Below are 16,593 nucleotides of genomic sequence, written 5' to 3' on the forward strand. Positions count from 1 at the left end.
AAGTTCATCAGGTAAGTTAAAAAAAAAAAAAAAAAAATCAAATATGATCCGATATACATTCAATGTGGTTTTAGTTGCATTGAACTTGGAGCAGTAAGGCCCCCAGTGTGGGTCTCATTATCTCTTGTTAATCGGTTCATTAAAAGTATGATGACAGATAAGGAGCAACAGATCCACATGTTAAAATGATAGCTGGTTCCAGAGAAATAATAATACCAAGTAGTATACTCTTTGGACAAATAAACACCAACAAAACTAGTATTAATATTATAATGGTTGAATGATGCAAGGAAGAAAAACATCATTCATTCATACCTTTAATATGAATGATGTTTTTCTATATAATAATGAATTTTATATAGGCACTAAAAAGTGTCTATATAATTATACTTTGACTTAATTTCTACCACTGAGGCAAGCAATTCATTCCAATGACATAAATATAAATAAATACATTGCCAAAAAGTAAAGTTCATGTGATCCAGCCTTTGCTACTTCCCAAAAGTTTGGATTTTTCTCCCTATTTCTTCTCTATTCTGGCAGTGAAAATATACTTCCCTCATTCATTTTACTGATTACCCCAAGTGTTGCAGTCTGCACATTTTCAGCATTCTACATATGGATATCAATTAGTATCACTTACCAATCTGGTTGCCCTTCTCTGAACATTTTCTAGAAATTATATTATTTTTAAACATAGCCTCCAAATCTGAACACAATGTTTAAAATGAGACTGCTGTCTTTGTATAAGACAATAGTCTCACCAGATGCGTACAAAGGAATGATGACATCTTTTTCTCTAATTGCAAAGGTCATAAATATATAAAGAGAGAACACTATGTGCCTTCCTAGCTGCCTGTTCACAATGCATTGAAAATTTCATGTCTGATTAAATCCCTAAGTCTTTTTTTTTTTTCTGTTCTGGACCACTTTTAACTCCACTTCTCCCAGTTTGTATGTAACTCCTGAATTTCTCTTCTGTAGTACAAAACTTTATGTTTAGCAGCAACTTCAATTGTCATTTAGGCGCCTCCGTAGTGGTGGGCAGGAGCAGCAGTGCGTAGCACTTCTTGATTAGATCGGGATTCGAGCCCGTGACCACCAAATACGGAGGATGCAGAAAGGTCAGGAAATGACCACCGCATATCCCCGGAGCAATATGGCCTTAGTTGCTAATGCTCCTAAAAACCAAATAACAAACAAAACAAACAATTGACATTTTCAGACCATTTGTGCAACTGATCTTAGTCATTTTGAAGCAAAATGGCCTGGTTCTTGTCACCCTCTCTACCTTTAAATTATCAGCAAATAGTTTAATGATAACTTTATTGATTTACTCATGCAACATACATATACATTTGTCGATGATACTCTATGAAGGATGAATCACCCTGGATGGTAAGTTTTAGAAGTAGGAATCAAGATACTATCAGAAACTTCAGTTACTGATAGTATCTTGATTCCCAGAGACATCATTCTTCTTGCAAAAGGAATCTAAAATTGATTACATCATACCTTTCTTCCTCTCATTCAGGACTTCCTTACAGCAATAAAGATCAAAAGAAACCAATCTTTATTTGCTACACGCAGAGCTTAGAACAGATACTAGAATATCATTCCACATTATCAAATGCATCAATAATGGCATGTATATGTGTTATCTACCTTCTGCATGTATTACCCTGGTGAGATGAGTGTTCTGCTTCAGAAAATTTTCACTTTTTTGTCCTTGGTGATCTCTCTTTAACTGGTAGTGTCAAAGAGGATCACTCTGCATTCAGGTAAGCATCTAAAGCTTTGTTTGTTTGTTTGTCTGTTTTTTGGGTGTTAATGGCACATTGGCAACAAAGGCCACAATGCACCAAGTACAGTTTTAGGACAGTGCAAAAGAAGGGCCAGAGAAATAATTCAACAGTTAAAATAGACTTGAAATATAACATAGGGTAATATACAATGGTATAAAATTTAGGATAAATATAATCTGTAAAGCCAAAAGTAGTTATATTCACCAGCACAGGCTTATCCTTAAAAAAGGCAAAGCCAACAGAAATACTGCCACTGTCACTTTATGGCAGATCAGCAGCAAAGGCTATAATGCACAAATTCCAGTTGAAAACATTAAAAAAACAGAACAAGAATTAGAAATTTGAAATATACTTTCCATAAAATATAGGACAGAATAAAATGGTAAAAGAGATTAGGATAAAGATGGTCTTCAAGGCTAAAAAATAGTTATACAGAACAGCACAGTTCATTGTTCTTTAAAAAGACATATCACCGTCAGTTAAAATCTAACTACATGTAGAGGGCTCAGAGTGTGCTTAAAAGGCAACTTGCTAATTCCTAAAATCTAGGCATTCAAGCTGTATACACCTAAATAGTGGGCATTCAATCACACTTCACCATAATGCTCGCAAGGGGAGGAAATTGAAACCATTCAGTGAGAAAGAGTGTAAGTGCATTCATGTCAGCTACATTCTCTCTAAAGTCAGCCCAGAATAATTTCTCTCTGCATATCATGTATATACTAAAGTTCCATGCCATGATTATAAAGTTTGTTAATCTACAGAACACTAGCGATAGATTATCAGTTTATAGTCTGTATATGGAACAAAAAATGTGTTCAATAAGGCCCTCTTATAGGTTTGGTTGATTTGTCTGCTAACTCATTCCCTATAATTCCATTACAACTCATAATACAGAAAAAGTTAACACCCAAACCAGAAAGAGAATAGCGCATTCTATATTCTACATAAAATGTGGTGGGGAGGGGAGGGGGACAGATTTGTACTCTAGAGAACCAGTATATAGCATATAATTTCTACACTGCCTGTTTGTACCCTACCCTAGATCAATTCCATTGTTGTAGCTCTGCTGCAGTTGTAGAAATTGCTGCAGATCCCACCGAATATTATGACTTTGGTTGGAAGTCTGAAAACTGGATTCAGTGTTTGGCATGTAACTGCTGGTAAAAATGATGACAGTATAGTGCATTTTCCTCATTTCTAAATAGAAACATTACAAATTGTAAAGTGAATATTTCAGGGAGAAGAGAAGATTCTTATGGAAAAGTGTGACATGTAAAAATTTATTATGGAGAATAAAAATGTGGTTATATTGTTTTAAATTAAATTAAGAAACATTTGAAACATGAAATAAACACAGCAAAATAATTAATGATTATTTTTAATAATTAATAATGATAAAAATAATAGGCAGGGCAAGGTGCTATTCTGCTCCTATGAATCAAAACAAAAAATAAAGAATAAAATATATATAAAAATATAAAAAGCTAAAGAATAGAAAAGAACAAAAGCAATACCCAGCCTCAAGGGGATAAACACAACTTCTTGCCCCCTCCCGACACCAATGTTTGGTTCATTATTTCTCTTAATGCCCAGGGAGTACTGAGACATCCAAAGACATTAGGTTGGGGTAGTGATTGGTAATTGAAATACAACTCCTTTTCAGGAGTTCTCAAGTCCTGAGCTCTGTTTTTTTTTTTTTTTTTTAGTATTTTCATTTTAGTAAAACTCATTCTATGGGATGTGGACAGTGTGTCTTTGGACAAGGAGTCATGCCTTTGCTCCTCCTCCTCCTCTGAAGGTAAGTGTTTCTTTAGTTCTTTTCTATTCTTCAGCTTATTATATTTTTGTTTATTTTATTCTTCATTTTTATTTTGGTACACGGGTGGTGAGACGTTCACCAGCAAAATACCACCTTGCCTTATATATAACTGTATGAACAGCATTAATTATTTTGCTTTATTTATTTTGTGGTTCCATTTCCTAAACTTAATTTAATTTTTAAAAAAAAGTGTGACAAGTGAAAGTTACAATATCTCTGACATGAATGCCAAATGGCCAACTAGCCCTGGAATGGCATTATAGTACTTTCAATGTGACATAAACACAGTCATATAGGATGAACTGGCAATGGACTTCAATTTAAATGCATATTGCAGCAAAAGTTGATGCCTATATAATAAGGTTAGTTCATTAGCCTCAACATATAAGTTTCCAGTCAGAGAGGTGCAGAAGTCACTTGTAGCAATATGAACGGTGTGATGATGCCATTGAAGTCCCCCCTCTCTCTCTCTCTCTCTCTCTCTCTCTCTCTCTCTCTCTCTCTCTCTCTCTCTCTCTCTCTCTCTCTCTCTCTCACACACACACACAACATGATTATTTATACCATTCATGCACCTTTGTCTATAGTATGCAGATATGCACAAGAAAGGTCAGCCTTTGAATATATATAACTCCTAGAACCTTTTGCTTCTAATTTAACTGGAATAGCACCAGTTAGTGAAATTCCAGTAACAAGGCTCTAGTAATCTAAGAAGGTAACACAAGAAGTTAAAGACTTTCAAAGCTCTTGGTTTCTCATAGTAGTAAACAAGTTTATGAGAAATCTCAAGTAGTAATGCCTCCCAAAAGTCAATTAATTGATTCAAAGATGACTTATAACTTAGCAAGCTCTTCTTTTCCTTCATAATAAAAGTTCCATTGTAATGATGATGGCTAGTGACCAAGTAGCTTGATTCAAATGGGCGAATGACTGTCTTAAGACAGTCATTCGCCCATGTCAAAGCCACCTGTCTTTGCACTGATAACAACAATTGATATATCAGTACTTAAAGTCTATGCTCTAAATTTGAAGCTGGATTTATGGATGAAGGTGTCTGCTCAGTGTGGGGTACATGTCACCTGCGACAAATAAAATGACCCACCTCATCTTTCTTCTTTCTCTTTGTTCTCCTTTCTTACTTATCTTCCCATGGGATGTCTTTTACTTTCATCCTCCTTGCATCTATAACAGCACCCACTCAAACTTTCCAACTATTCCACCTCCTTTCCTCAACATTTGCAGTTTTTACTAGAGCATAGCCATGAGACCAATCAATGTACCATGTTGATTACAGTTAGGTAGGTCTGAAAGTTTTCCAGAATGAAAAAGTAAGTTTTAGAATGCAAGCTCATCCTAGACTAACTGAATTGCAAATGAAATGAACTGGGGAAAGTTCTCCTTGTCAATAATTGGATTCAAACTTAATCTTTTCAACAAATTGAAAATAAGCTATGCCACTGAGGTTCATGTAATTATTTAACTTGGCAGTCGTTGCAGGTGACCCTCAAAAATAACAATCACATGTTAATTATTAGACCAACAACTGGTGCAAAATTGCCATTATAGTAGTTGAACAAATCATTAAAAAAGTTCTACATTTTTAAAACATTTTACAGGCAAGAAATAATTCATTATCATTGTTCACTTTCTGATCTACCCCAAATTTTCAATCTGTTATGAACACAATTCTGAACAATCCAATTTTTTTTGTATTGAAAACATATTTTTAAATACATTTTTTAAAATAACACCATTGGGGTACACATTTGTTCTTGTTCAAACTCGTCTCTCTCTATTGGGTGTGGCATAATTTGTTGCTATGAGAAGGGCTTGTGCAGCTGAGAATTGTGGAGAGTGGCATTGTGAAAACAAAACTAACATGTTCTAAAGCAAGAATGAAATACTGTATTTTCAAAGAAGATAGATATATATACATAAAATAAAAAATAAAAAATTCCAGAAATTTAAAATAAAACTAATCACCTGTCAGATGGCTCACCACCAAGATGGCTACAACTGGGGATGCCACCATTGCCAGGTTAATATAAAATGCCGATTCGAATTAAGCTGAATTTTGTGTGTTTTCTTTTGTATTTATAACTTTGTAAATTTTATTGTAATTTTCTTTCATATAATAATAATGAAAAACAATCAAGGATAATCACTAGCTGGCTAATTTCAAAACTTACTGAGAGTTTCTGTTTATCTAGTGGAATACTATAGTGTCACAACAAACAAAATACAGTAAAGCAATAACTAAAATAGCCATACCATCAGCAGGCGCTTGCATTTGACCAGGCATTGGTGGTGGTCCAGGGGGTGCTTTTGGTACCATCTGGGGAGGTGGAGGTGGAGGCACAGCAGGAAGAGGAGGTGGTGGTGGTGGTGGTGGTGGTGGAGGTGGAGGAGGCAGCAATGGAGCCAAATTTCCAGATTGGTTCTGAGTAGTAGAACTCAAGCTTGCAATTGTGCTTCCTAAAAATATGCAGTTGTTTTATCAATGGTACAATAATATTAATGCCTATCATTTGACTGGGGAAAAAATAAAACAAACACAAACAACAGTGAAAAGCTGACCATTCATTATAATACACAAATATGAATATTTGTTTAATTTACATTCTAATCATATAAATATGTCCCACATTAATTAATATCATAATAGTTCTCATTTCATATGTTAGTTATATGCTGGTTGATCAGAGTGATTGCTATATAGCAATTACCAAATTCTCTAATGGTTGATGATTAAAATAGTGAGGTGCATGTAATGATATGCTACAAGGAGATTTAATCTGTATAAAATTTCAAACTGCAATCTTTAACTGTTGTTGTTATTATTATTATTATTATTTATTAAGTGTGATCTAAGATGGCAATATGGCTAACTAAAAAAAAAAAAATTAAATGCTTCAATTGGTATGTTAAAAAATTCGTGATAATTTCTTTATCACACACAGAATAAAGAACATTTAATCTTAAAAATTAACAAATCCCATTTGTTAAAATGAGATATTATATATATATATATATATATATATATATAAAGGCCTCCGTAGCCGAGTGGTCAGGAGCGGGAGTGCAGTGGCACACGCTCTTTGAGTAGACCGGGGTTCAAGCCCCTGACTGCTGAATACGGTCGATCTGCCAACCCGCACTGGACCAGCGTGGCAGATTATGGTCCATTTTCCCTCAGCATGAATTGTTGAGGAGGCTTCCATCCTGCAGTGGGTTGATAATGGCTGCAATTTACTTTTATTTATATATATATATATATATATATATGAGACAAAAGTAATAAATCTATCGAAAAGTGTCAAGTGGAGGCGTAAATTATACAAAATAGCTGAAATGGGAAATACTGAAGGTGGGAGAAAGCATGTGAATATGCTATATGATATAATGAATTAAATAAAATTATGGGCTGAATTGTATAGCCAATTAGACAGAAGGGAACTGTAAAGCAAAAATGATTAGTTTAATACAGTGGTGTCCAACCTACGGTTCGCAGGCTGGATGTGGCCCACGAATCGTTTTATACGGCCCACACGGAAAGTGAATTAATACAGAATTTTAAATTTTGTTAATTATCAAAAAAAATTTTTTCATTAAATTTTTTGTTCATTAAATGTAACTGTGTATTGTTCTTAATAAAATTTTCGAATATTTACGAAATTTCGTGTTGGGAATTTGCATTTTATTTATTCACCTTAATATTGAAAAGCAGTGATCCTTTTTGGGTTGTAAATTTTCTAAATTGAGCATTTAAAAGCAAAAGTAAGGTTTTTTTTTTTTTTTAAATAACAAAAGTAAATCATATTTTTATAATTTTAATAAAATCTAAAAAATAAATCACTACCATATATTTGTTGCACATAAAATAAAAGTGTTGGGAATTTGCATTTTTTTATATATAGCCTGAAAATAAAAAATGGTAACATAAAACAAAAACTTCTTTTTACATGTAACAAGATATGGAAAATGTAACACACCAATTTTATTATTATTATTATTATTATTAGCTATATGGTGCAAGGAAGCCTGAGGCTTATGCTGCACCAGCCAAAAAAAAAAAAAAAAATCCCAAATTACCCTATTACCCTGAGAGAGAGAGAGAAAAGCAGAAGGGAATCACCAAGAAAGAGAAGAATGATGATATCCAGCTCAGGACCCTGGGTGTGCCAAGCCCATACTCACCAGATGTGAGCCCCCGGGGTTCTTGAATCACTGAGCGCGGCCTGCGAAACAAATCTAACTTTGAATATGGCCCCTGTAACAGAAAAGGTTGGACATCACTGGTTTAATATATGAAGTAATAGCAAGTATCAGATAAGAGTGAGCCAGTTTGGTTGTAGGTCCAAAAAAGGGGAAGAAAATTACAAAATTAAAATCTGATGCTAGCTAAAAATAAATATTGATACATGATCAGGGGACTACACCTGATCATGTATCAAAAACTGCATTTCTATACTTACTTGTGGAAGAAAAGGAAACTTAAAAATAAGTGAGAGCAAATAGGAGGGAAAAGCGGAACTTCTACAAAAAATATGGACAAGGTATGTATGTTGTAAAAGAAATTAAGCAATGTATGTTGTAAAAGAAATTAAGGTAAAGCCAACTGGGCTAGCCGGGTGGGTAAAGTGCCTGCCTGGCAACCCAAAGGTCACGGGTTCGAATCCCACCTCAGGCTTGGATACTAAGATGGTGCTGTACTATCTGGTTGGATCTCATGGCCACAGTACACGAAGGCAACAGGGAAAAAACTGGTTCCTTCATGTATTGCTCACATCATATGATAAAAAAAAAAAAAAAAAAAGGTAAAATAAGAAGCAAAAAGGTAACAAAATTAAAATAAGTTTTAGTGTAATTTAGATGCAATAATAGGGGGCTATAAATGAGAATTATCAAATGGCATGATTTAGAAAAAATTGGGAGAATTTTATATAAGAATGTGAAATTAGAAGATAATGCAAGATTATATAACCTTTGTATCCTGTGCTGCTGCTTTGCACGTTCAGGTACAACTTTCATAGTATTTTTATCTCTCAACTATCACCTAATTAACTTTTCACCCCATTTTTATGAACAAAGAGAAATAAAAGAATAAAGAAAGTGAGAGAGATAGAGAGTGAAGATAATCAGTTACTTCTACTGTTAGTTACTACTTCTTACACACACACACACACACACACATACACACTGAAAGGACAGAATTCGTGGGATACTTGGTTCCTGGGCAACACGACACTGTCACTGCTCTCTCTATTGCCCAAACTACCACTTGGCAGGTATATAGGTACACTGCATTCACACAGACAGTAATTCGACTGTCAGTATGGATAAATGTTGTGAGTTAACCGACTTTGAAAGAAGGATGATAGTGGGTGCTCAACGCATGGGAATAGCATATCATGGCGGACAGAGATTTGAGTGGAGAAAGGTGGTGGATGAACGTGGCCACTGACATCTATCTCACATTGTTTCAGCCAACTGGAGAGCAACAATGGCACAAATCACCACAAACTTGAACGAGAAACGTACTAGAAACGTCTCCACCAAGACCATCAGGCAATCATTAGCCTGATGGTCTTGGTGGAGACGTTTCCACCAAGACCACCAAGACCATCAGGCAATCATTAGCCACAATAGGTGAGGGAGCTGCCGACCCACCAGAGTCCCATTACTAACACCACGACACAGGGACTCTACGCCTCAACTGGGTGAAAGAACATCAGCACTGGATCTTGGATGATTGGAGATAGGGTCTCCTAATCCAATGAGTTCCATTTCCAGTTATTTTGAGAGGATGAGAAGGTACGTATCTGGCGGAAACCGCATGAAGCTATGCACCCGTCATATCAACAAGGAACTGTTCAGGCAGGTGGACGGTCAGAAATGGTCTGGAGCATGTTCAACTGGCACACTTTGGGAACTCTGGTACATCTAGAAGCATCTCTGAATGGTCTGGGTTACGTGTCCATCCTTGCAGACCATCTGCATCCCTTCATGGTCATTGTGCACCCACAAGGCAATGGACTCTACCAGCAGGACAGTGCACCTCGCCACGGAGCCGTGGTGACTAGAATATGGTTCAAAGAGCATTCCGCAGATTTTACAACCATGGAATGGCCTCCCTGTTCACCGGACATGAACTCTATGGAGCACCTTTGGGATGCTGTGGAAAAGTCCATTCCAGCTTTCGATCCTCCACCTAGGAATGAAATGGAATTATGGACAGCAGTGCAGCAAGCATGGAAGGAAATACCTGCAGAAGGCTTTCATAAACTAGTGGACTGATGCCTCGCAATGTCTGTCCTTATCTGGGTGAAAGGTAGGCCTACCTGTTACTAGGTAGGTAACCCATAATTTCTGTCCACTCAGTGTGTGTGTATTGACTATGCTTATATATATATGTGCCGGTACTCATTCTTTGCTATCAGGAATAATTCCGTGCCGGCACGGGTGACACGGCTGGCATGCAGTGGTGACAGCCATGCCAGCTGCTTCTGTCTGTTAAGGAGATCACGTGACACTGGATGGAGTCAGCACCCATCAATCATGGCCGTATCGCTAGCAGTTGGAACGCTGTACCCAATACTGAATATCGACCATTAATTTTATTATACAAGTATATAAAAAATAAGTCAAAAGTGAGTCTTATTTAATAAATAAAAAATAATAAGTAAAATGTAAAAATAAGTAAAAATAATTTCATAATGAAGTTTTGGTCGAGATTCAGAAACAGGTACCCCTTCCAGACTGCTAGCGATATGGCCGTGATTGATGGGTGCTGACTCTGCCTATTCTCACGTGATCTCCTTAATAGACGGAAACAGCTAGCATGGTTGACATGCACTGAGTGCCAGCCATGTCACACACACTGTACCGTCACAAAAAGCCCTGTGTATATATATATATATATATTTATAATTATTGATAAAAAATAAAGAAAACGACAATAACTGTAACTAATATGTAAATAATATTTATGAGTCAATGCAGTTGCAAGCAATCATGCAATACACCCATAATGTCTATAATATTAAGGATAATATAAAGAACCATTGGAATAAGTAAATCAATCCAATAATAATACCATCAGGGATCCAAGAAAACGCAAAAAAAAAAAAAAAAAAAAAAAAAAATTATATATATATATATTATCGCTTTTTACCGACAATCTAGATGACTTCAATTGGGGCCAACCACCCAGAATGAAGGCAAAAAACGACAAGAAGTTCTCTGTTTCTGTGATGATCAATATATGCTAAGTAATTTAAATCTAACCAAATATAAACCAGTATAGGCCAGATGTAAATCGAATATAAATAAATCGAAAGAAGATAATAAAATTTAGAAATATTAGAATCAAAGGTAAGAAATATAAGTAAAATATAAATGTAAGCATATATTAATCATCGTTGACCAGACAGAGAACGTAATTTAATGATTACAATAAGATTAAATATATAATACATACTACATATTGACCGTATCTAGGACATAATGTAATAGTCGTCAAAATAATGTGGTGCCCCCTATGTGATGGATCACATAGGGGGCACCACATATTATTTTGACTACAGTTACTATATCTGCATAGGTACACATAGTGGATCAGTACAACGGAATGCCATATAATGAGGGACTTTTAACTTTCTAGATAAAAATATGCAAATAAAAAACTACAGTTCCTTTATCTGCATATTTTTAATGCATGATCATAATATATCAATGTGGGATATACTTAAAGATATAACTGTCAAAAGATATCTTTTGAATATAAGGAATACAAGGGGAAGTGATATGCTTTCATAAAATGATTAAAGGTCTTACAATTTTTAAATTCCTTTTAGTAAGATCAACTAATGGTGTTTTCAACTGAAAATTCTAAGTGAGAGGCATGAAGAGAACTAATCATAGAAGCTGCAGCTTTTTATACTAACTAAAAGACAGTTAAATTATTTAAGGATTACTGTGGCTGTTAGGTTCCATTGCTGACAAAGGAGGCAGTCAATTTCAACAACACCTTTGAAAGATTGGTGTTGTTTATATTGCTTTTAACTCGTATTTTTAATTTCATATATTTATTATTCTTATCACTTTTAACTTCACCTGATATCGATTTTGGTCTAAACACTGAAATATGTCTTATAAAAGGTTTACTATTTTACTACTAATACTATTACTATTTACTATTAACCTTGTAAAATGATAGTAAAATAGTTTTACTATTTTACTATTATTTTACAAGGTTTACTATTTAGTTTAGACCAAGGTCTAACCTTGGTCTAAACTAAATAGTAAGGCGAGATTAAGCAAACTAAGACACATGAGAAGTATTTGGCTAAAAATGCAAAGAATTCTTCATTTATGTTAACATCAAAAGGAAAGATGTGAACAGCATTGGCCAACTAGATATGAATGCCATAACTATCAATGATCTTGTTCAGGTTGCTGAAAAATTCAATAAATATTTTGCATCTATATTTGCATGTGAAGAAATTTATAGGGATGGGAACAACTGATGTACACCAAGTTATAACTGGAAGCTAAAATGTGCTAAATGAATTTGTTAAAATCTGAACTCAGCTCAAATTATAGCTGCTCAGTTTACTCACACTACGATTTTTTTTTTTGTGGGAAGGAGCAGCAGTGTGTAGCACACGCTTCTTGATTAGACTGGGGTTCGAACCCGTCACCACCAAATATGGAGGATGCGGAAAGGTCAGGGAATGACCACTGCATATTCCCGGAGCAATATGGCCTTAGTTGCTAATGCTCCTAAAATCCAAATAACAACAACAACACTACGATTTATAGTTGCTGTTGAGACAAGCTCACAATTTGGTAACTGGCTATTGTTTTGCACAATGATATCTTTTAGTGTTTAGGTGATTTATTTTTCATTAGTGCCAGAAAGTTATGAAAAAGTTCTGTGAAATAAAAAACATAAAAGGTTATAATAATGGATTTTACTGTACTTAATACATGGAATAGATGAGCTTGAAATTTTAATGTGTTGTATAGGGAAGTGGAAATTATTTATTTGGATTTGGAGTTCGATGAGCTTTCAAGGGATTCGAATAACTCTCTACTGATGTCTGATAAAATCAGTGGATGGATAAAATACAATAGTGAGGAAAAATGTTAAAATGATGGTAAACATCATCAGACTGAGGCAGTTATGCCACCAGGTCCCATACAGACAAAAAGCCTGGCCTTCATAAATAATGGAACAGTGCCTATTATTTATGCATAGCCACTGCTTAGCTATTTACAGAGATATGCAACCTGGCTTTCCTTTTCAACCAGAGTTGCATTTGACAAGTTGGAGAACATGGTTACATGCAGCATTGTTTTTGCTAAAAATTTTGATTCTATATAAAAAAAAGTTTTCAATGCTGTGGACGCTAAGGATGCTGCAGGTTTTACACTGCTGATTTTACACTGCCAAAGCAATTCTTTCTGATTCTTTGGTTGGAAAAAATCTGTTCACTGAGACTCACTTTACTTGGTTACCTAATTCTATAAACAAACTTGAAACATGAACTCTTATCTTTGAGCAGTGCAAATAAATAGATACAGCGAGTTCAGTTAGAAATTTCAACTCTCCCTGGAAAAGGAAGAGAAAATAAATAAATTTGATGATGTTTTAAAAAAAGAAATTGATTTCATATTTTAAGGAAAATAGAAGGCTTTGGAAATCAACAGGAATTTCTATTTCAAGTAAAGGTTTGAAGGCCCACATTTTTAAATTTACTTCAGTCACTTCCATCAATGCAGAAAGATCAGTCTTTGCTTTAAAAATGGATGATAACTGACATATATTTATGGACAACACTGAAAAAATTGTTTTTGTTTCACATGATATTAATACAAAGAAAGACTATTAAACTATGTGCAAATATAAGAATATTTGTTAGGATGGTTATTAGAGAACAAGATAACCACCACAATACAGCAAGTTAACAACAAAGTTACATTTTGTACTCAATTGGATAAAATCACCAGGCCAGGAGAACAGAAGGCAGTGACCAACATGAAAGCAGCTTGGACAGATATGCCATTCTGTGTTGTTCTCCACTCTCCTGGCCTGGTGACATTATCCAGTTCAGTTACAAAACACTGCCTTGTTAATTACTTGTATTGTGGTTATCTTGTTCTCTTGCAACTGGTCCAATAAACAAACATTTATACATTTTTTAATAGTCTTCCTTTGTATTAATGTCATTCACTATGGGGTACTACATATTGACCTGATTTTAAAATAATATTGTTATTTACTGCAATAATGGTTATTCCACAATAGAGCTCTAAAATAATCCTCATTATAAAAGTTTTCATTAATAGTTTTGTTAAATATTAACTACAAAGGAAGTGTAATTCAATTAATTTGATTAATAATATATGTAAAAATGTTATAGCTTATTAACAGAATTTTGGTATATAATTTCATACATTTTAGTGCATACTATCTGATGTCTTCTAACCAGAAGCCAATTTATAGTTCTATAATAACCATGTAAAATTTTCTATTATGATTAGAAAACTCAAATTTTTTTTTTTTTTTTTTTTTTTTGTTGTTGTTATTGTTGCTGCTGATCTGTAATTCCTATTTAGTTAACAATAATATCATGCAGATGGCAGAAAAAAAATTAAAGTTACCCCTTGGTAAAGAATTCTGCAGCACTTCAAGCTCTTGAATTTTTGACTCCAGAAGACTCTGTCGTTGACGGGATTCTTCTTCTTTTTGGCTTACAGCTCGACGTAGAGTATTTAATTCTTCATCTGTTTGTTTATGAAGTTCCTAAATTATAAAATTTAAAAAACCCATTATTATATAAAATTAATGCATAAAATAATTTTCAAAATATAAGAAGCAACCTTTTATTAGTTGTCTTTAGACATGCATAAAGCACCTATTGTATTCACCACCTTCATTCATCTGTTCTTCTCTTGCCCACATATTTACCAAATTTCTTTTATATTTGGTCTTTTAGAAAGATTTGTTGGGCAATCCCAAATTTCACTCAAATGAGACAAACAGAAATTCAGCAAATATTTTGTTAACATAAAATTGAGTTATCTCAATGTATAAATGAAAGTATATCTTGGATGTTTCAGCATTACTGAATAAGGAAGAGTTAGACTAATTGCTGATGCATATACTGCAAAAGTCATAGGATCAATTCAACAGCCCTCAAGTTCCCCATATTAGTTTTGGATGTTCAAGCAATACTCAAAAAAGGAAAAGCACCAACATTTCAGTGTGCATTCTGTTGGTTTTTGAAAGCTTCTAATTGCAATTTCACAGCATTTATATATACAGAAATCTAAAATATAAATGAAAGTATGTTTTGGCTATTATTCAAGAAATAAATCAGATTGATGCCAAATTTTCAGTTTATGCTTAGTTGTTCCCTGAGGAAGTTCAGGCTAAATTCAGATCTCTCTCTCTCTCTCTCTCTCTACAGATTTGGAACTGTCACTGATACTTTTCAAAATTTCATAATATATTTAGAACACTTTAGGACCTTAGTACCAAATTTATTTTCAATAGGTTAACCCCCCCACCCCACTTGTGCACCCAATTACCTATGATTCCCTCAGGAAAAGAACTGCTACACATACATGTTTTGTGTGCTACTGCAACAGGATCTAGAAAATTTGGGCAGATGGGCTAAGAAGTGGCAACTGAAGTTTAACCTTGACAAATGCAAAGTACTGCATATGGGCAGCAGTAACCCCAGAGAAACGTACCAACTGTGTGGTACTACACTTAAGGTGGTAGAAAATGTAAAAGACCTGGGGGTAATTGTGCAGTCAGATATGAAGTTTTCTGAGCAATGCAGACAGGCTGCCAGGGCAGGTCATGAGGTTTTGTCAATGATATATAGGAATTTTGCTAGCAGGGAAAAGGAGGTGATTGTCCCTCTGTATAAGGCAATGGTCAGGCCACACCTTTAGTACAGGTCTGGAGGCCTCATTTTAGGAAGGATGTAGATTTGCTTGAGTGTGTACAGAGAAGGGCAACAAGATTGGTGAGGGGAACGAAGGGATCCTCTTACCAAGAGAGGCTTAAGTTCTGCAAATTGCAGTGGCTGGAGACTAGGCACCTGTGCGATGATCTGATTGAGGTGTATAAGGCCTTGAATGGGTTGAGCACGCTGAATTCTGATGGGATCCTTCCACTTGTTCAGAATACGAACCTAAGGGGGCATAAATTCAAATTAAGAAAAGACAGATGTAAAATAGATGTGCGGAAATTTGCCTTTAGTCAGTGGGTGGTTAATTGCTGGAACAAACTTCCATCTGTCGTTGTGGAAGTTGTTAGGTTAAATAAATTTAAGGAGGAACTGGACAGGCATTTGGAGGGAATGGTGTGATTTTTTTTTTTTTTGGCTGATGCTGCATAAGCTCATACACTTGCTTTCGTGCATCACATACCACCACTACTACTACTACTATCCCACGCCACACCATGGTTATTCATTAAATGGCACCTCCGTAGCCAGGAGCAGCAGTGCGTAGCACACGCTTCTTGATTAGACCGGGGTTCGAGTCCGTGACCACCAAATAGGGAGGATGCGGAAAGGTCAGGGAATGACCACCGCATATCTCCGGAGCAATATAGCTTTAGTTGTTAATGCTCCTAAAAATCAAATAACAACAACAACATATTCTTTAAATGAACATAACATGGAGTTTTAGGTTTTGGTAAGCATTTCTTTAGTATGGCACAGAAGTTTTAACCCCTGAGGCATGCTAATGAAAGAAACACAATGCACACATTATTTAATTTGTTTTTTGATTATGGTCTTCATATTAATTTTCCACTAAAAATGGCAGTGGAAACCTGATATGGAGACAGATTTTTAAGTGGATACCAACTGATGTGTTACTAGCATACACAAATACTGTACTATACTGTGCCGTTTTATATTGTGTAGGTTGCTTCTGCTG

The 16,593-nt window shown here is 35.0% G+C and overlaps 1 protein-coding gene across 1 annotated transcript in view; it reads right to left on the reverse strand.

Moving 5' to 3' along the window:
• Positions 1–16,593, reverse strand: part of Frl (formin-like protein) — a 708,708-nt gene that overhangs the window by 398,692 nt on the left and 293,423 nt on the right. Inside the window, exons 12-13 of the mRNA XM_090382384.1 lie at positions 14,296–14,437; positions 5,899–6,102 (exon numbers count right to left, since the gene is read on the reverse strand). Of these exons, the coding sequence (XP_090238510.1) occupies positions 5,899–6,102; positions 14,296–14,437 (346 nt within the window). The remainder of the gene's footprint in view (positions 1–5,898; positions 6,103–14,295; positions 14,438–16,593) is intronic.

Source organism: Mastigoproctus giganteus, chromosome 1, assembly GCF_048544385.1.
Source record: "Mastigoproctus giganteus isolate SK-2022 chromosome 1, ASM4854438v1, whole genome shotgun sequence".
Classification (NCBI taxonomy): Eukaryota; Metazoa; Arthropoda; class Arachnida; order Uropygi; family Thelyphonidae; genus Mastigoproctus; species Mastigoproctus giganteus.